The following is a 22,265-nucleotide window of genomic DNA, read 5'->3' on the forward strand; positions in this document are numbered from 1 at the left end:
CTTTTAGGTAATTGATGAAAATTGAAAACACATGAAAGAGAGTCGCAACCGAGTCACCGGTAGGAGCCGGTAGGGGACGTTCGTCTGGCGCGATGGAATTGCAAATTGGCATGTATTTAGGATAAGTGTTTATTTCCAGGTTCATTGCCGCTCTGTTTGGGCCTACTTTTATTTAATATCTTAGATATACGAAGAAAACGAGAGTTTAGCTTTATAGCGGACGTCATTTAAACAGATAGGTATTGATGATTCGAAGAAATCTGTTCAGAATATACCTAGGTGGGTTCTTTAGATGTGTATCAAATATCTGTCGGATTTATATTAAAATTAAAATAAACTAGCCATTTATTGTGGCTAATTCCGTTGTACACAATCTCTAAACTAAACTAAAATGACACGTCTATGTCTTTTACTATCACTTTCATAATATTGCTTGCGGAAAAGGATAGCACTAGATTTAGAGCTGTTAATTTAGTTTAGTTTAGAGATTGTGTACAAGAGAATCGGCCCCATTTGTGTTCGTAAACACAGGCGGAAGTAAGATCTTACTTACAGAAACAACTTATATTTATTTACTATCTTAGATATACGAAGAAAACGAGAGCTATTTCAGTTTACATACACACACACAATGAATGTTGGAAACCTTAAAAATAAAATTAAAATCCTTGCAGCACTAAAATACTTCCTATTAACTACCTATAGTTATTAAGTTATATCAAATTGATTTTATTTAATTATTTTATTGCCCTTGATATGTATATCAAAATAATGGTTTAGTTTTATAGCTGACGTAATTTGAACAGATAAGTATTAATGATTCAAAGAAATCTGTACAGAATATAGGTAGATATTTTAGATGTGTATCAAAACTGTCGGATTTATATTAAAACTAGCTGATGCCTGCGACTACGTACGCGTGGATTTAGGTTTTAAAAATCCCGTGGGAACTCTTTGATTTTCCGGGATAAAAAGTAGCCTATGTCACTCTTCAGCTATACCCATGCAAAAAATCACGCCGATCCGTTGCTTCGTTGCGACGTGATTGAAGGACAAACCAATAAACCAACAATCAAACACACTTTTAATATAGTAGTTTTATTATAATTATAGTAGTATCACATTTATAATATGGGTAGTGATTATTCAAATAAACTAGCCATTGCAAGATTGTTAACACAAGTCACAGGCGGAAGTAAGATCCTACTTACAGAAACAACTTATATAAAGATTTGACTTCCTAGCTCTAGTTCCTCTAAGGTTGGCTAACCGACCTCAGTTGGCATATAGGCATTGGGAAATGCAACTTTTGTAGTACCTAGGTACATAGCGATAGGTACTCAATCAGTACCCATATTATAAATGTGAAAGTGTGTTTGTTTGTTGGTTTGTTGGTTTATTGGTTTGTTGGTTTGTCCTGCAATCACGTCGCAACAGAGCAACGGATCAACGTGATTTTTTGCATGGGTATAGTTAAAGACCTGGAGAGTGACATAGGCTACTTTTTATCCCGGGAAATCAAAGAGTTCCCACGGGATTTAAAAAAATCTAAATTCACGCGTACGAAGTCGCGAGCATCAGCTAGTGCTAAAATAAATACCCAAGAGCCGTAGAGAAGCAATAACAAGAAAACAAAATAGTACCTATCTGGTGAATACCCTTATTAGTTCTACATCAAATGTAAGCATTTGCAAAGCTACTCACTCGTACTTCAAATCTTCGAATCGTCGATATCGCAATGCCAAGATTTAAAGGAGTATGTCCTACTAGTAATGACGTTATGTAGCGAAAACGTGGACACTGACAGTTGGCCTCGTCCACAAATTAAAAGTAGCTTAGCTGGCTATGTTGGGTATCTCTCAGCGATAAAATCCGTAACGAGGAAATTCCTAGAAGAACAAAAGTGATCGACGTAGCTCAAAGGATTCAGGTCATGTCTGTCGCAGAACAGACGGCCGATAGGGCAGACGTGTTCGAGTGGAGAGTGCATGCCGGAAAGCGCAGTTTAGGACGACTACTTCCAGCCCGATGAACTGATGACCTGAAGAAGATGGCGGGAAGCGGGTGGATGAGGAAGGCATAGGGCCATGAATGATATGAATATTGATTCTAAAAATGTGATAATCACAACTTTTGTGCAGTTAAATATGTAGGTAAGTATACCTGAGTCATAGCCGTTCTCGTCGACCCTCCAACAGTATCCAGGATTGACGACGGATCGCGGATGGTTGACAGAGTACCGCCACGCGAGGGGAGGTGCTCTGCCGCTGCTGCTGGCGCGGGATGTGTCAATGTCGACTGGACTTTGTCGAGCGCCTCTGGCTTCAGGAAACTTTTCTACCCACGTCGCTGGTCCTGCGGAAGACAGAAAATTATTTATCTAAGTTAAAACATAAGTACGTTTTGCAGTTCTTCCACACAAAAAAAAAACTCTATCGCCAAAACCATAGAAATCTGGGGTCAAACATCTTCATATTATTTGATGTTGGATTAGGAGTGAATGAATAGTAAATATCTAAAGTAGACCAAGGTACCTACGAGTACCTATAGTATCCTACCAATATATAGTATCCTACAAGGTATAGGTACATACCAATTTGAATTAAATACAAGTTTGTGCCAAGAAAACTCCCGATAATGAGGCAGGTTAGGTAAATAAACTGATCACTGAATTACTGATTAAAAAATGTCGACATTTACGTAAACAGTCAGGACAGTTCTGTTTATCTTCACAACTTGGAATAGGGCCCACATGCAAATCCTGATTTTGAAACAAGACGCCTGCCACGGTGTAATGCCAACAGTGTAATTTAAATAAATTACCTACCTAATACTATTTAAGTCTGCGGTGACAGTATAAATCCTTATTATCAATGTATCAAAATCCTTACGAATAACACAAGTTGTGATAAGAAAGTTTACATGTTCAAGAAATATGAGGTGGATGACAGCGTAAACAAGACGACTTGGACGTGTCGAAAATATACTGGCGTGCATGTTTTTTGTGAAATTGACATTGAGGGTAGGTGTAGTCCGCGACAGGTTGAGATGGGAATCGGGGTATGGATCGGGGGGGGACAAAACGTCACATAAGTATCAGTGACAGAGACAACGCTCTACAAAGTCGAAATCTCATTCTAAAGGTCGATGTAAATTATTTTCTGCTGCGTACTTACAAGGTTCTGGGGCAACTAAACTGAGATGAATGAGTAATGGAGATGACAGACTGATATGTTATCTTATCGGCTAAGCTTCCACTTCAACCCACGCAAGATTTAAAGTTAATAAATAATCACTTTTATAATGATAGATCACCACAGCCGTCATAATTTTATAAACAATGTTGTAAATTGTAATGTAACTAGATTTTTATTACGTTAAATTTTTTATGTTAACCTTCTACATAGGGCGGCCTACATATTTAGTACCTCCAGTGCCAGATTCAGCCAGTGCGGGGCCTGTAGCAAGTTATATCAAGGGGCCCTTGGATTTTTTTTCTTCTTCTTCTGGCTTTACACAGATTATCTATCCTTGTATCCTTGGATTGTTTTAGGTGATCAAATTTATGGCATTAAGTAAATAAAATAAAACTGTTACAAACAAACTTTTCTAGATTGAATTTGGGCAAACAAATAATTACTGTTCATATCGGCTTCTCTAAATAAATGAAAAATTAAAAAATATTTATTTAACAAAATATTTTATAATGGTACCCACACTAGGTAGTCCTGTGTCGTTCATTAATCGCATTAACAATAAACAATGTAACTTAAAATTGCCGCTTAGTTTACTAGACTTAATTCACTAAACTAAGGTACCTATCTAAAATATGTTAAGGTACAAATTACTTAGGTAGGTAATCGTAACCAATTTTCATTAAAGTAAGGTGATTAAGACCTTTTGGCTCATCGTGTTCCACAACTCATTTTTAACATGTTTTTATGTTGAGAAAGACCAAAGTACATTGATTTGAAAAATATTTTCATGCTTCGATCTAAATAGATACTTTTTTTACGGTCAGAAAGCGTTGGTGCGCGAGGCCTTTGCGGGGCCCGTAGCATATTTTGCTACTCTTGCTACGTGGCTAATCCGCCACTGGGAACCCCGTACTTCCTACAGAGACTTTTAGGTAATTTATTTTAAGATTTTTTCAGTAGGTACATGAAATAAGCAAGATATACATAGGTATACCAGAATCTCATGAAAAATATTGAAGTGGGATTTCGGAATTAACAGCGCTGTGAGTATTCTGTGTACATAGTGCACTGTGAATATTGTGGTGAATTATTAATATTCACCACAGAGTACTATATACGTAGGGTGTTCGCGGAGTAGTGTTGCGTTTCATAAGATTCTACCTGCATTTTTTTCAATCAAATAAATTTTTCGTCGTAATAAAAACCGGGCAAGTGCAAGTCGGACACACACATGAAGGGTTCTGTATCATCATACAAGATATAGCAATTTAATTTTTTTTTGGGATGTAAGTACCTACCATCATATTACACCTATTTGCTGTATTTGTATTTGTATTAATAAATAATTGAAAAGGAAATAGATACCACACTAACTTACTTATATTATATTTTTTCCGTATCTCCCTGCTAAACAATTGATGAAGGCCTAATTAATAAATAGTTAGGTAATAAATAGGTAGGTAACTTATTTATATAACCTACCGTATCCAATTGGTTTGATGTCAACTTTATGATAAAGAAAAACTGAAATAGGAAAATAAATACCAATTTTGATTGAATTTCGGTGTGATTCCGGCGAGTGTGACATTGCAACCTAGCAGGGTCACACAACATAACCTTGTCGCATGAGACAACAAAATTCTATTACCAACATTCAAGCGGAAAGGTCATCAAATAAATACCTGCTGCGTTACAGGCTACAGGTAACAGAGCCGGCACAGATCAGTTTTGCTGGCGATTGCGCGATTACATTTTCGCACAACCCCCAAGCAATTTGTAATTTTTTTTCCAATATTTTTAATTAATTACCTTCACAACCTTCCAAAATAAGCAGCCTGCGAAACTTGTTTGATTTCTAAAAATCTGTTTTAGAGTGTACCTTTCATATGATACCCCACTTAATATAGTTATCTTACTTCAAAAATTGAAAATACTAATTGTTAGTTCATGACCACAATTTAATTTTTTTTGTGTGATGTAACCAAAATTCACAGTTTTCAGATTTTTCCCCGAATGTCTGCTATAAGACCTACCTACCTGCCAAATTTCATGATTCTAGGTCAACGGGAAGTACCCTGTAGGTTTCTTGACAGACCGACAGACAACAAAGTGATCCTGTAAGGGTTCCGTTTTTCCTTTTGAGGTACGGAACCCTAAAAAATATGTAATTTTTTTTTATAATAATTATTGGGGGTCACTGTCAGCAGAACTGACCCAGGCCGGCCCTGGTAGGCAGTCTTAACTTGGTTAGGTATTTGATACATATTATATACCTACTTAGGTACGTATTATTAGATAGTATATTAAACTTTTAATCGCATATAAAAGTATTTTCAATAACATATTATATAAGCAAATATTTGTTATTGAAAGAAAGATTTATGAGACCACGATTTCAAGACGATTACTTCTTACTTTCATCTTTTCCTCGTTGTTTGTTTATGCAGCTGTAAAATCAAGTAGCTTCAAAGAAAACATCTCAGTTCTAGCCAATAATATTTTTATCAAATTGCCAATACTAACTGAGTCGATGGAACATTAGATACTACTCTAGCTACTAGTACTAGCTGAATTGCCCCGGCTTCGATCGCGTGTAATTTAGGGTTCTGTACCTCAAACGGAAAAAAGGAACCCTTATAGGATCAATTTGTTGTCTGTCTGTCTGTCTATCCCTCTGTCCGTCGTGTCTGTCAAGAAAACCTATAGGGTACTTCCCGTTGACCTTGAATCATGAAATTTGGTAGGTAGCTAGGTCTTATAGCACAAGTAAAGGAATAAATCCAAAAACCGTGAATTTATGGTTACATCACTAAAAAAGTTATTAAAATGTGTTTATGAACAAATAATAATAATATTAATAATAAGTATTTTCACGTGGGGTATCATGTAAAAGGGCTTTACCTCGTACGTTCTAAAGCGAATTTTTAATTATTTTTATGCATAATAGATTTTGATTTATCGTGCAAAATGTCGAAAAAATACGACGTAGTCGGAACCCTCGGTGCTTGAGTCTGATTCGCACTTGGCCGGTTTTAAGTCTGATAAGATTCTATTACATTCTCTCACTAGTAGATATAGAGACAAGCTACATGCAAAATCTCAATTTTCTAGACCCAACAATATGAGCTTATGTTAATATTATGTCAGTAAATTCTTTTATATGATGTATTAGATTATTTATCTGTCTTTCTAAAGAGAGGCAGCGCGTGCCAGACCTTCGTTATTTTATAAACGCTGAAAGTTTCTCTGCGTATTAGGTATCCCCAACACAGAGAGGAACGATCAGCGACAGCGATGAAGTAAGGATCATGGTAGCTTCGGGAGACAACGGGTTATAAAGGTGTAAAAAATCTTACGTCATAGTATATTTTTTTTAATATTTTCTTCGGAATAGTGTTAGAAATCACGTCATGCATTGCCAGACACTTAGTGCCGTGGCAACCACACTATCAGTAGAGTGGTGGCAACCCCCTGCCAGACGTCCTTAAAGTTGGAACGGAACAATAAAAATGATTTATTCCGAACTGATGGTTGTTTCACGAATACCACGATGACCATACCTCGTACGCTTACGAAAATATTATTCTCTTTATAGTGGGCGCGGCGAGTAATTCATCTAATCAAATTGTGGATACTCAATATATTTTATGTAGTTTGGTAATACCTATCCATTGTTTTGAATTATCTCTAAATCTATGTAGGTATGTACCTAATATAAAACTAAGTCGCTTCCCGCCGTCTGTTCCTTTGTAGATCTTTTAATTATGCAACGGATTTTAATGCTGTTTTCATTAATATATTGAGTGCTTCAAGAGGAAGGTTTATATCTACGTATAAGTAGTTTAATATTGTGGATAATTTGTTCAAGATGTCGGTCGGAAGAAATCTAGCCCACTGAGAACTTTCATCGAAAATTCTACCTCTTCCGAAATATACCTAACAAAATAACTAGATTGACATCACATTAGTATCTATTACACCCGTGCGAAGCCGGGGCGGGTCGCTAGTGATATACCTACATAATAAAATAAATGGTGGTATATTTTTTATGGTAGTAACTTTTCGGAAGTGCGTTTTAAAACAATTTATTATCATAGGTATTATATGTCCATGCTTGATAATACGACACGCTCTAACTCATCATAATATATCTAATAATCAAATCAAATTTATTTTGCAAAATTGTGGGTAAGTAACAGATAGCAGGTACTACAATAGTTAGACCCGTACGCAATCTAGTGTCGTCATACTACTATAATCTAATGTGTGTCGTCAACTGTCAACTAATTCCATCATGATGCATGATGGACAACTTTTTGTAGCCAAAACAAGAACCGCTACGCCCAGTGATCGCAGGCGACCTCAGCCTTGTGTTGATTTATTTAACATTGTTTTTATCTCTAAGTACCTATGTGATCACTTCAAAGTAATAACTGGTTTTTGTCTGCGACTTTTTTTCTGATAGACCTACCTAATTGTAACAGGATTGGAGGCTTAAATCGTAGCGGTAGCGTGGCGCTACAAACGATCAAACTGGTTTGCAGGTTGTATTTTCAGCCTTTCACTTGTATTGTGGGATTCTTTAGGAAGCAAAAAATTTGCTTTCGTATCTTGGTTCGGATCATCTGTAGATTACTAATCGAGAATATTAGTGTATATAAGTATGTTATTACTATCTAACTCCAAAAAGTTAGATGCGATAGTTATTTGCCCGGGTTCGAGCCCCCGCCCTCCCGAATAGGAGGCGGACTTCTTAACCACTAGGCTATCACGGCTCTTAGGTAATCAATAAGTATAACAAAATAAAATTAAAATTTATTACATACTGTTGAAACCATTATTGGTATTCATTAGTTTTTTTGGGTTCCGTACCTCAAAAGGAAAAACGGAACCCTTATAGGATCACTTTGTTGTCTGTCTGTCTGTCCGTCTGTCCGTCTGTCAAGAAACCTACAGGGTACTTCCCGTTGAACTAGAATCATGTGGCAGGTAGGTAGATCTTATAGCAGACATTAGGGAAAAAATCTGAAAACCGTGAATTTGTGGTTACATCACACAAAAAATTTAAATTGTGGTCATGAATTAATAATGAGTATATTCAATTATTTATCAAAGGAAGATAGCTATATCAAGTGGGGTATCCTATGAAAGGTCTTCTTCAAATGTGGGTTCTAAAACAGATTTTTATTTATTTTTATGAATCATAGTTTTTGATTTATCGTGTAAAATGTCGAAAAATGCGACTATACCTACGGATCCCTCGGTGCGCGAGCCTGACTCGCACTTAGCCGGTTTTTTTATTCGTAGTGGGTCACGTTTTTATTAGTTTTATTCACGAACCAACTTATTCATTGATTTGCGAATGAAAAACGTTTAGTGTTACTGTTAATATCCGCGTTCGAAGTTGGAACGTTGACTTCGAGGTCACAAAGATTTAAACTATCTCGATCAAAGATGCGATGAATGCACCCACGCCGTTTGCAATCAGTTTTCAATTAAACGATCAGTCCACAGATCAAGAGAAGAGTAGCCTTAATTAGGCTAATAGTAAGGCTCAATTAATTTGCTATACCTACAGTTTAGTCTTAGATAAACAAATTTGCTATCCTAATCCTAATAATCATGATCAACCCATCGCCGGCTCACTGCAAAGCACGGGTATCCTCTCAGAATGAGAAGGGTTTGGCCATAGTCTACCACGCTGGCCATGTGCGAATTGGTAGACTTCACACACCTTTGAGAACATTATGGAGAGTTCTCAGGCATGCAGGTTTCCTCACGATGTTTTCCTTCACGGTTATCCTAATAATATTAGGTATAAAAATGTGAAAGTTTGGATGTTAGTTACTCCTTCACGCCACAATGTCGACCGAACCGATTTGGCTGAAATTGGGAAAGTTAGAGTGCGTGCCCAGGATCGAAGGAGGACTAGGAGGCCGACATCTTTAACCACTAGGCTATCAGTAATTCAAACCACATCTACTTAGCTTTAAATAACAAGTTATTATCTGCACGCAACTCTTAAAAGGTTTAATGACATAAGCAAAGGTTGTCTTCAGTCTTTTGTATCCATTTATTCTTATGATGTTGAGGAAGTTAAGTGTACCTAAGTTACAACCTTCACGGTTGTTAACTCGCAAACAAGAAATTAACTCTGCTACTCCTAAAATTTTTGCAAATCTCCGTTTCAAGAAAATTTAACATAAACATTAACGCTTATTTGCATTTACATATCGATGCTATGGTAATTAGTATTTAGAAATGTTATATTTAAATACCTATTGTTACTTGAGTAAAAAATTGTTGGTATGCGTATAAACGATAGTAAAAAAACCCGTGAAATCTGTTCATCATTCTCATAAAACTTTGATCATACCTACTTTATACGGCCATTAGCCGTTTGCCATGTTTAAGGCACCTCTAGCTCCTACTCAAGGAATAATTCCTGCTAATCTGTGCGTTATTTGTCAGTTATTTGATGTACCTACTTACTATATTATATAATAATTCTTATTTGATTCTCCCAAACTGTTGTCATTGTCAATTTCGCGTGTTCTTTAAGTCGAAGTTGGTAACTGAGTTTTCGAATACTTCCAATTATCTGATTGAGTTAAAATTTTACAAACACATGTGGTTGGATGACAAAAGATGATGTTACTAAGCGTCTTTGATGACGGAAGTTTGAGATGGACATTGAAAGTTCCTATTCTAGTACTAGCTGCCCAGGCGAACTTCGTACCGCCTAACATCGATTCTTTAATATTTTTTTAATAGGTACTCACAATTTTTTTTATTTTTTCTTTCCGCAAGAACCATCCTCGTACTTCAAGGAATATTATAAAAAAAGTATTAGTGAAATCGGTTCAGCTGTTCTCGAGATTTGCGATCGACACATTTAACGATTCATTTTTAACCGACTTCCAAAAAGGAGGTGGTTCTCAATTCAGCCCGTTTTTTTTTCGCCTTTTTTTAATGTATTTATATATAGATTAAAAGCGTAAAATTTTACGCTTACTGATATGGTCATAATTTGTAAGATGATACATATTATAGTGGTGATAATGAATACGCACCTACTTAAAACTAAAGCTACGAGGGGTTCCAAACGAGCTCAGGTCTGAGAAGAGCCCACAACAAACTCAAGTATAAGTTAATAAATAAACTTCTATAATACCTAGGTACAGTCAGTTTGAACAATTTATCTGTATTAGGTAGGTTAGTATTAGGCTAAAATAATATTACAATCATACAAATGAATCCGCCAAATAGATTCCAATGTTTTATTCATTTCTTAGTAGGTACATAATATAGTGTTTATTACATGAATACACTAATAAGTTTTTTCTGCTTCAAATATAAAACCTTTATCTACACTAATATTATAAAGAGGAAAACTTTGTTTGTTTGTTTGTTTGTTTGTTTGTTTGTTTGTTTGTTTGTTTGTTTGTTTGATTGTACTGAATAGGCTCAAAAACTACTGGACCGATTTTAAAAATTCTTTCACCATTCGAAAGCTACATTATCCACGAGTAACATAGGCTATATTTTATTTTGGAAAAAAATAGGGTTCCGTAAGATATTTGGGTTTTTCGGACACAAGGTGTAAAAAATCAACCAGAAAAGTTACTTATTTTGCGTACGCTGCCTAAACTATAAAAGATAGAACCATAAAATGTTCTAATTAATTGTAGATCTTATAAATATCTACAAAAAGTCCGCGACACACTATACCCATCTATGTCGAGTGAGGCACAGCAACCATTTTTTTATTTAAAAATCTTGAATTTTTTTTGGACTACATTTAAACGCGTTTATTTTACTCATGCTATTAATCCTTATCAAAATAAATGATTTCATCACTAAGAACAGTTTATGGAGATAATATTTGGTCTTTGAATGATTAAAATTGGACGTTTGGTTTTGAAGTTATGGCGAAATTAAAATATTACGATTTCTGCTGCACGGCCCGTTGCGAAGTGGGCGTCACCAAGGCGGGGGTGCGCGTGCGGGAGGGGAGTTTAGATCTATGAGTAATTCGGCAACAAATAAAGAAATAGGTACCTATGTATTTCAGGATTTTCGGAAATTCAACCCCCACCTCGATTTTCTAAATTCCACCCGAGCGAAGCCGGGGCGGGTCAGCTAGTTAATAATATAAAGGCATGTAGGTATAATATAATGTTTAAATATAATTTGAACCTATAATTTGAATTTATTTTCACTTGTTTAAATATTAAACAAGTGAAAATAAATTCAAATTATAGATTTCAACTGTGATAGCTTAGGAAGTCCGCCTTCTAACCGCTTCGGCAATCTATCAACGCACAGCTCTAACTACTGGTAAAAGTAATTTTAAAGTTTTCTTATCTGATTACTTATATTAAAATTAACATAATACTTATTATACATTAATTATTAAAATATTGTTTCAGAATATTTATATTTGTATATATGTATATAATAGTTACTATAATTTTATTTTTTATATTTTTACCTATAATTTGTTACACTGACTGTTTAGAAGACTGGACTGATTTTCTTATGCGCGCTGTCGTATGTCGTTATCTTTACTAATTAAAACAAACTAGGTAGGTACAATACCAGTAGGTAAGTATAACGCTATCTAAATTGTCTACAAGACGTAGTTAACGTTGTTTATGCAAACACATTACTGCTTCATGTAATTTCTTTCTAACGAGTGTCCAACCAGTTTATAACCTTTGTCACGAACGTTTTATCGTTGCCAATTTGACTTTGTTTGGTTTTCTTTCCCAAAAGACTTCGGAGACGGGGAAAATCCATAATACATCCCTATAGATACATTTCACCATTTTAGTCTGGTTCTCTCGCCAGGGTCTAGGCCTAAAATTTCACACTAATAAATATTTCAGAAAAAGAATCGTTTAAATGATTCATCTCACTCGCTCGGAAAGGATTCCTTTGCCCTTCGAAATCTGCGTGGAAAGTGGTAATTTTGACCGCTAGCGTGGAAAGTGCTTTTGAAATTCGAACGTGATGAACTGCGGTGCGGTTTATGGTTGGCGTACATAACTTTTTTTTTTTTAATTAAAAAATACCACATTAAAAGTGTAGAAATGCGCTTCGTCCTTACAGTCTTAACTAATAAATATTGTTTGGAACAATTTATTTTTATTAAACTAACTAGCTTCTACCCGCGGCTTCGCCCGCGTAGCCTACAGGAAACAAATGGCATTTTTTTTTCAGAAACAAACATTATAACATCAGAACGCGCACCCTGCACCAGCAAAACCTTCCAACGCCCAAACCCCCAAATACCAATTTTCATGCAAATAACTTGAAAAATTACGGACTTTCATACAAACTTCCATCCCCCATTTAACCCACTTAGGGGTGGAATTTCGAAAAATCCTTTCTTAGTGGATCGAATCCTAATCGAATTTCGTACCAACATCTCTATACTCCAAGAACGCGGCATTAAAAAACGACTTTCGTCGATAGTACAGAGTCACATATTAAAATTCTTCGGACACGTCTCCCGGCGTGAGAGTGACTCCATCGAGCGTCTTGTCATGCAGGGCAAGGTGGAGGGCACCAGAGGACGAGGAAGGTCACCCATGCGATGGACCGACCAAATTAAGTCTGCTGTGGGCGGTCCTTTGCACGAGTGTACCAGGCTGTCGGCCAGCAGGGAGAAATGGCGAATGCTCATGAGGCTATAACATCTGCCCTCAAAGACGTTGCTTCGTGATGACCACGACCGCTCTGCCAAGAGTGATATGACAAAGATGAACCTAATCTTTACAAAGAATAGACCCTCCAAATTTCATGTCTTTAGGACCAGCAGTTTAGGCTGTGCGTTGATATATATGTCAGTCAGTCAGTCAGGACTTTATATATATCGATTTAAACAATGTAACATGTAATTGAACTAGTATTGTAGACTAGCTGATCCCAGCGACTTCGTTCGCGTGGATTAAAGTTTTTTAAACCCTGTGGGAACTCTTTGATTTTCTGGGACTCTCCAGGTCTTTATCCATACCCATGCAAAAAATCAGGTCGATACGTTGCACCGGTGCGACGTGATTGAAGGACAAACCAACAAACAAACACACTTTCGCATTTATAATAAGGGTACTAATAATACGCGTAAAATTTAACTCTTCACGCGCCATTTTAACTTTTTATGTCAAAAGTACGATTTTAGTCCTTATTTTAAAGGTGAACCCATATGACAGTTGACCCATAGAGTAACAATGGCGCGTGAGGAGTCATTTTTAGGGTTCCGTAGCCAAAAGGGTAAAACGGGACTCTATTACTAAGAGTCTGATGTCTGTCCGTCTGTTTGTCCGTCTGTCACCAGGCTGTATTTCATGAACCGTGATAGTTAGACAGCTGAAATTTTCTCAGATGATGTATTTCTGTTGCCGCTATAACAACAAATACTAAGAAAAAAAACAGAATAAAATAAATATTTAAGGGGGCTCCCATACAACAAACGTGATTTTTTTTGCTTGTTTTTATAGATAATGGTACGGAACACTTCGTGCGAGAGTCCGACACGCACTTGACCGGGTTTTTTACGGAGTATACCTAGGTACCTATAACCTAGTCTGTTTCAGCTTTATTGAATAAACAAAATAATGAAGTTCGTTGAATTATGAATATTAAATTATATTTTTGTTCTAAGTATTTTAAGTGAATTCTGAACGCACCCGAATAAAAATTATTCATTACATACCTAGAATCTTTTGAGTTAGAACCTCCTTCACTGAAATCTTTACGGTACTGGCTCCTCTTGTATCAAGAATCATCTAGCGTTTTCCTCGCTGTAGTGAGATGAAAAGTTGTATGTTTCGCACGGCTGCAAATTTATTTGCGCTCGAGCCACAGTTTCATGATTTCTCGCGCCTTTGAATTTCTCACTACGCTCAGGATTCAATACTTCGCTGGCTCGGAATTCCATACAAACTCTCGCGACAAAATAACAACTTTGCAGCCTTGCATAAAAAATAACTATTCCTTTCGTAGTACATAGGTACCTACTTTGATATCAGAGGAAGGTAATTGATGAATAATAATATAATTAATGGCGGCATGGCAATGCTTTGCGCGCTGCTGGTTGTTGGTACTATACATTTATATCAGAAACCTTCACGCAAGTATTGGTATAAGTGTAGGTAAGTACTTGAATGAGTTGCTTGAACACTGTACAAAGTTCCAACTCAATCGATTAAAGTTTCAACAATACGCGAACGTGTACCTACAGATAGGTAACTAACAGACAGATAGACGGCCAAACATTCTGTATAATTATATTTTCGTACCACTTGCTCAAAAAAGTGACATTCTATGCCACAAAAAGCGAGCATAACAATAGTCATTTTTAATCTGTTAAAAACAGGGAAAGAAAATTGTACTGAATTTCATTCATCCTCTAGGGGGAGAATGTGGTTTAAATTTGGAATACTTACCGAAATTTATACTGAATTACATCTGTGTTTACACCATTGAGTTTGTATATAAATCATTATACATCTTTTTGAAAAAGGAATACGCATTTATTATGCAGTTATGATTATTAAATAAAATTATGAAAACCGACGAGGCCGTATGAGCTTGATGCCTTTGCTTTTCCGACAAAAAAATATTAGTCTAGGAATTTGCCGCGTTTTTGTTTTACAACGTCAAATACATAAACGTTAAGTTTATTTTAATTTATTTTTATAAATAAGTTAATGTTCTAAAAACTACGTTTAATAAATGCTTATCTCATATTATTGTTGTGTTAATGTTTTTGCAAATGGTACGAAAAGTAGAGTATTTTCCTCGGTGATAAAGCTATCTTAGTCTTGGGTGAACTTAAATCGTCACCCGCGACAGAAAACACTGTTTTATCCCCTTGGTTAATAATCTACTATTTATCAATTAATTTTCATTAAAAACTATTGTTATTTAAATTGGTAGTAAACAGGTATTTATGTATACTTATTAATATTTATATTGTATGTCTATAACTGCATAAATGTTTTTTTCCTTTTTTAACCGACTTTTAAAAAAGGAGGAGGTTCTCAATTCGTTGCGTATTTTTTCTTAAGCTGTTATTTTAATTGGTAGTAAATACGTATTTTTATTATTATTTATATACTTAGTATGTCTACTGCACAAATCTTTTTTTTACTTTTTAACCGACTTTTAAAAAGGAGGAGGTTCTCAATAATTCGTTGCATTTTTTCTTATTTAATGATACTTATAACTTAGATTTATGTTGAGATATGTTGAATTTATAGGGAAAAATATCAGTTAAAGAAAAACTTGGACGTCCTGTTTGAGATAGATTATATTTGAAGTGATTATAAAAGCCATCGAACGAAAAACAAAGGATTTAGAAAAAATAAGAATAAGAATATATTTTAATATAAACAATTTAGTTTACAGCCAGTTCCAACATTTTATATTAAATATTCGAATATTTAATGCGGTGTTTGGTGGACTTCAAAGACTAGTCTGTACTCTGTATCTACCTATAGGTTAAGGAAAATATTGTGTTCATTATACTTTGTGTAAAATGTAGATTATTTTGTAATCAATTTTCCCTATCAATAATAAGTGTTTCTTAAAATTAAAACCGATCAAGGCCGGCCAAGTTGTAAAGTTTCGCACAGCTACCGGGCGGTGGTGGCACAATTGCCGAACACTTTAAATAGGCCAATGCTCGCTGCACGCAACGAGTATTTTTGGCGTTATTCTTGATTCGAGGTAAATTGTTCACGAGTTATATTGAGTACCTAAGTATATAAAGTTATAATATTAACAAAATAATTTCGAGTTGTTTGTGGTTTACAATTTACATTTACGTCTAATAATGGATACATCCTTTGTATTTTGAGAGCCATAGAGTGACCGGTACAGGATTTACTTCTATGTGAATAATATGGTCTGTTTTTTGAGATTGTTATTTTTAGAAAAACTCGATGTGATTCTTTAAAATTAAAAAAAAACTATTGCATATTACCTACTTACTTTTAACTTTTAGGTAAGTAGCAGATATTATGAGTGCTAACAAAAAAATAATCCTAAAATATTTTCCGATTAGTCGTTTTGTGTTTTTTTTAGAAAAAAACGCGATTTGTTTCCTGTGCTAACATCTAACACATTGTCTTTTTGTTTTCATTACACCTTCGGAGCTATGTATCTTAATTTTTTTATGTACAAAAAATATGTGATCGGTAATTCTTATTATACAGTTGTTTTACAATAGCTGTGTATAAATATAAATGGCATGTCACACAGAAAAAGACTATGTATTATTTATTTAATAAGCGCTTTGTGAACTTGCTGTTGGTGTACCGAAATATAATAAATTAAAAATTAAATTAAATAGCATTGAACCCGTACTACCCGGGATCGCGATCGTGACGTGTTACCGGTCACCCTATATAGTTATATTTTGTAAATATTACCATAAAATTATTAAGTATATTTTAACCTGATCTGAGATTTTAGCAAGAAGACGTAATGTTTCTTCATCTAAAATTAATATGTTCGTTCACGTCTTTATCTCAAAGAAAGAAGCTATCAAGGATATTTTAGCCTAAGTAGTAGCCTACTTATATTAAGGCTATTTCGAATTATAATAAAATAAAAATAAAACTTTTGGTATAGGCTTTTTATATAGGATATAATGTCTGCGTCATAAAAGCTATCTGATTGCCACATTTCAGCCATGATCCGTCGAGTACCTAGTTTGAACTGTCCGTTGATAGATCAGTCTATCAGTCAGTCAGTCAGCTTTTCCTTTTATACATACCTATAGATATTTATTTAGAGATATTTTGCCTCTATATTTAAAAGATTTAACTGTTATTTTCCTTATCAGCATACCTACCTTCAAACATAGTAATCCCTTTTTAATATTTTCTGTAGTTTATTCAAGTATTTACAATTTACAATGTCTGCGCTACAATCTTTTAGTAGTCTGATTTTTTTATAAGTAGGTATTAGGTATATTCTCTGTACTTTTATTCTGTGAAATAATATATTATATAAAGCGGTTTAAATAAATAAATAAAATGTGTTAAAGGTGTAAGTAAAGTAAGTACATATATTTAAGTAAGTAAATGTCTTAATTTTACAAAGAAAAGTATGTAATTAATAAGCAATGTTTTTAGTGGGGACAGACCAGTACAGCGGTATACACAAATATTTATATTCAAAGTGTATTCATAAAATTCAAGGTTTTCAAATGAGTATTATGGCTAATTATTCTGATTTCAGGCGTCTCGACTGGAAGCGCTTTATTTTCCTTAAGTTTATATCCGTACCCACCTACTTAGTTGTATCCTTACTAAAGTTACCCTTATTGTTTGCGAATGCGATGCTTAAAAATATTAAGCAACTAAGAATTGTTACAAATGTAATAATCCATTTAATTATGGTAGGTATGTATGTTTATTAATTTACTTAATTTACCTGTGAGGTATAACGGAAATATCTGTTTTACCCATCGATGTATTTTACCTCATTCCTCATTTAGTCACTTGGATTTACACGAATTTTTAAATTTGAAAATAATTGCAATATGGGCCACGTGTAAACGTACGGTGTACCTAATTTTAGCTAATTAGTTCTCCGACAAAAATGATAAGAGATGAAGGTTAATATAGAGATAAATGATAAGGCGAAGTCCATTAAACGTTTTGTTTGTAATGCGTGATGAGATTTGAGTTCTGTATATTTATTTACACACTTTCATTCATTCGGAATATTTACAAGTCATATATTAATACTTATATTTTATAGAGGTATGTAGATTAATATGGACCTATGTAAACATTCTCGTATGGTTATAATATTATTATACTTAGTCAACAGGTGTGATGCGAATAATTTTTATGATTGTACAAATCACCTTGCAATAATTTTGTCATTTTTGTGAAAACCCTGAAGCTACGTCATTTTACGTGTTTTCATTATTTTTGAATCATAATTATTATGCACTTAATTATTATTGATGTAAACCTATAAGTTAAGTTCGTACCCATTTATTAATAACAGCTAATCTCTGAGTACAGACCACTATGAGGATAATAATGAGGTTACGAAACTTGGATGATTGTTTTTTTTACAAAAGTAGGTAGATTTCGTCACGTGCCGCCGATGTAAACAAACCGGTTCCACCTACTCGCTTCAATATTTAACCGTTTTTAGGGTTCCCTAGTAAAACGAGGAACCCTTATTCGTCCAGTCCGCCTTTATGTCTGTCTGTGTGTCATAGCCATTTTAAAAATAAGAGTTCAGCTGTAAGTTTGAATTTAGTACAGTTACTATAGGAACCTATTACACTTATGCATATTAAAATTTTGAAAAATATAATCAGAGGGTAGAGATAGTGACCTACAATGAACATGAAAAGCGTGAGTAGAGAAAAATCTTTGTCGTCCCCTTTGACATATTATTATCAAACAAGTACTTACTTAAATATTTTAAAATCATTTTTAGGTTTCATAGATAGTTTTTGGAAAAACCACTGATCAATAATAAAAACCGCCAAAGATTTTAGCGATATAAATTAAACTCTTTGATAATTACTTAGTATATATAGCTACGGAACCCAACTGTGCATGTTCTGACACGCACTTGACCAGTTTTTATTAAGGTAAACTCACCATTTTCAACTGAGTATCCCCAATCCTGTCCTTCCATTATCACTACTTTGTGTCACTACTGAGTACTGATAGTGTCGCGTGAAAGCTGGGTGAATGTATGAGATCGTGGTCAGGTCGTGACTGCGTGCGAGTTCGCACCGGGGCTTCGCTTTATACGAGGGTCAAGCTCGGTGCTCGAGGCGGAGGCGGGCGCGGTCGCGGAAGAGGACGCGGGGACGAGGAGAGCCTCTGAACGAGAGGTGCCGCGCGCGCGCACTCCTCCGAGCCACTGACTGCGGCCTGTCAGCTGCGCCTCTGAGTCCGGCCTCACTATGATCGCTGCAGCCGCTCCGCCCCTCTACGCTTTCTAATCAGCTAATCCACCGCAGTTAAGTAAGTACATTTATAATATAATAAACAAGCTATTTACTCGTCAAATAACGAATTGTCACATGTCAATGCGGCGGAATATAGATAACACAGCTTATTTACCATATTTACACATTCCATTCCTTACCAGTTTTACTTTAAAGGGAAAAAAAGTTTAAAAAAAAAAATATGTAGATATTTGTTTCTTTAAACATTAATTCAAAAAAAGTAAGGCATCGTCCAAGGGACTATACCAATACCGATTTTCAAAACTACGTTCGATTCCGATTTGCTCTATTTTAATTAAATACATTTTTTTATTAGAATTATTTATAGATTTTAATGACAAGGTTATTTAAATAAAACTTCGATGAAATAAAACAATTCCTAGATAACTAGAGTAAACTGCATACCTATAGATCACATTAAAAATAAATAACATAAAATCGATAGTAATTATATCTACCAACATCGACCAACAAGAAAATTTTAATTGTAATTTTTTTATCAATATATATTTTTTTCCGTATAATATAATAATGCGAATATCTATAATAAACACTGAACTAAAATAAAAATATCCTAAATATTTTAGTGCTCCCTAATAAAACGCTACGCTTATATTCTAGGTGTCACCTTTTATAATACGTAGACCGTACCTGGGTACAGAACTTAGAGGAGGGTGGATATTATATTATCTTGATAATGCGGGATGCCGATGATGTATTTTACATGAAGCCCTTTTATTATATTGTCTGTTGCTAATGCATTTATTCAATTAGGTATGTATTTTCAAGCATGATGCATGCTCTAGGTTTTGGTTACGTAAAAATATTACGTAATTAAATAATAAAATATAAGAATTAAAATATTATTATTTAAAGATGCATTTGACGAGTTACCAATATTTGAAAGCATCATAATATATCATCCTCATTATCAACCGATAGTCGTTTACAGCCGGGCATCTCCGATCCGGTCCGGTCTCTTGTAGGGACTTCCACACGCCACTGCTCCCCGGGAATCGTTTGATGTCGTCTGTCCACCTAGTGAGACCGGTGCGAGGTCGCCATTCTAGCACCTTGGGACCCCAATGTCTTTTCAGTCTACGGTTTTTCGGATTACGGATTAGTGGTAGTACCTGAACGTCGTCGTAATCGGATGCGGAACACTGTTACTTAAGCCATGGAGGTCTGTAGCTTGCCTTGCTTTTATTAAAATGAATATTACAAATAAAATAGCTTATATTTTATAGTCTCGTTTCATAGAGCAAGTAATACCTCGATGGAAGTAGCAAAGGCTAAATATTACTTATATAGATTTCTGTGTTTATTTAAAACGAAGAAAATCACTTAGCACGACTGTTTATTTATCTGTTAGGTATAAAAATATATAAATAACTAGCTGATCCGCCCGAATTCGCTCGGGTGAAATTGATACCTACTTTTGGATGAAGTAGCCGCCGCAACCGCCGAGTTTGGATGAAGTAGCCGCCGCAACCGCCGAGTTTCTTGCTGGTTCTTCTCGGTAGGAAAGGCATTCCGAACCAGTGGTAGATGCACCCAACTATTCGAAAGTACTTGTAAAAGTTTATTCGAATAAAAAAGATTTTTATTTATTTATAGCGTTCCAACGGTGAAAGAATTACTTAGGCACCCATATTAAAATCGGTTCAGTAGTTTCAGCGTTTATCGATTATAAACAAATGAATCTCTCCTCATTATGATACAGGAATTAAGTCTCCTTATATATTACCTACTAGCTGACCCGCCCCGGCTTCGCTCGGGTGGAGTATTTCGCACTGGGAGTGTCATCGTGAAGCCGTTGCTTGATACCTAAAATATCAATTCACTATCAGAAATTCTAAAATCCCCACGATTTAGGACTTTAGTACTTTGCAGCATCAGTATTGAGGAGTTAGGATCCGAAGTTCAATGATGTAGCCTATGCTTGGTACCTAAATTAATTTTGCATCATCCGCATTTACTGAAACATTATAGTTTAGGAGTGCTGTACCCTACATCATCAGGGTTGAGGAGTTGGGACTTGAAGTCTGAGAATAAAGTCGTTGCTTGGTACCTACAATATGAATTCACTATGAACACTTCCTGAATCTTGATAACTCAGGCGGGCAGTAACGCTGCAGCATCAGGATTAAGGAGTTGAATCCAGAATTTTTTATGTGACCACCACGAAAACTTTTTTGTTGATTTTAGAAAAAAATTTGCAAATCGGTCCAGAAACCTCGAAAAAATCGATGTAGAAAAAAGAACCACCTCCGAAAAACCGATGACCTTGAAATATTTACGGAACAATCTTTAAAATATTCCCTTTCTAACAAAAAAAGAATGAATGAAATCGGACTACGCGTTAATGAATTACAACTCAGTATACATTTTAACTTTCATCCCCTCTCCTTCGGGAACCATGCTGAATTTCGGGATAAAAAGTATCCTATATTCTTCCTCATAGTATGACCTCAAATCGTACCAAGTTTCATTGGAATCCATTCAGTAGTTTCAGCGTGATGCGCGGCCGTGATACAGACAGACAGACAGACAGATAGACAGACAGACAGACAAAAATGAAAAAAAATTACAGTTTTGGGTTCAGTATCGATTATAGAGTGCCCTCGAAAAAATTTTTTCATAAATATCTTCAATGTACAGAATTTGACCTGTTACAGTTTTATTATAAGTATAATATAATATAATAATATAATAATATAATATAATAATAATAATATAATAATAATATAATATAATAATAATATAATAATATAATATATAATAATAATAATATAATTTTATTATAAGTATAAATAATATAATATAATATTGATGATTATCTAATTAATAACTGCTGGTACCTAAGTAGGTACCTATTTGCTTTCGCAGCTCAAACTTGATAGTACTACTTATCTAAGTAGCATTTAAAAATATGTTGAGTCATTTTTCACTTTCACTTTTACTATTTCTAGATAGTTACTTTACTAGTACCTACCTAAGTTATCGTTAACTTTTGCAATTGATCTAATACAATTTTGACCTTTGATAACCTGTAGCTTAGTCTA

General features: G+C 34.9%; 1 protein-coding gene across 1 annotated transcript in view; it reads right to left on the reverse strand.

Moving 5' to 3' along the window:
* Window positions 1-19,136, reverse strand: part of CAH1 (carbonic anhydrase 1) — a 35,609-nt gene extending 16,473 nt beyond the window's left edge. The window contains exons 1-2 of the mRNA XM_034978362.2: window positions 18,845-19,136; window positions 2,164-2,355 (exon numbers count right to left, since the gene is read on the reverse strand). Of these exons, the coding sequence (XP_034834253.1) occupies window positions 2,164-2,355; window positions 18,845-18,881 (229 nt within the window). The 5' untranslated portion in view covers window positions 18,882-19,136. The remainder of the gene's footprint in view (window positions 1-2,163; window positions 2,356-18,844) is intronic.
* Between the last annotated feature and the right edge of the window lie 3,129 nt (window positions 19,137-22,265).

The sequence above is a fragment of the Maniola hyperantus genome, chromosome 2 (assembly GCF_902806685.2).
Source record: "Maniola hyperantus chromosome 2, iAphHyp1.2, whole genome shotgun sequence".
NCBI classification, from domain to species: Eukaryota; Metazoa; Arthropoda; class Insecta; order Lepidoptera; family Nymphalidae; genus Maniola; species Maniola hyperantus.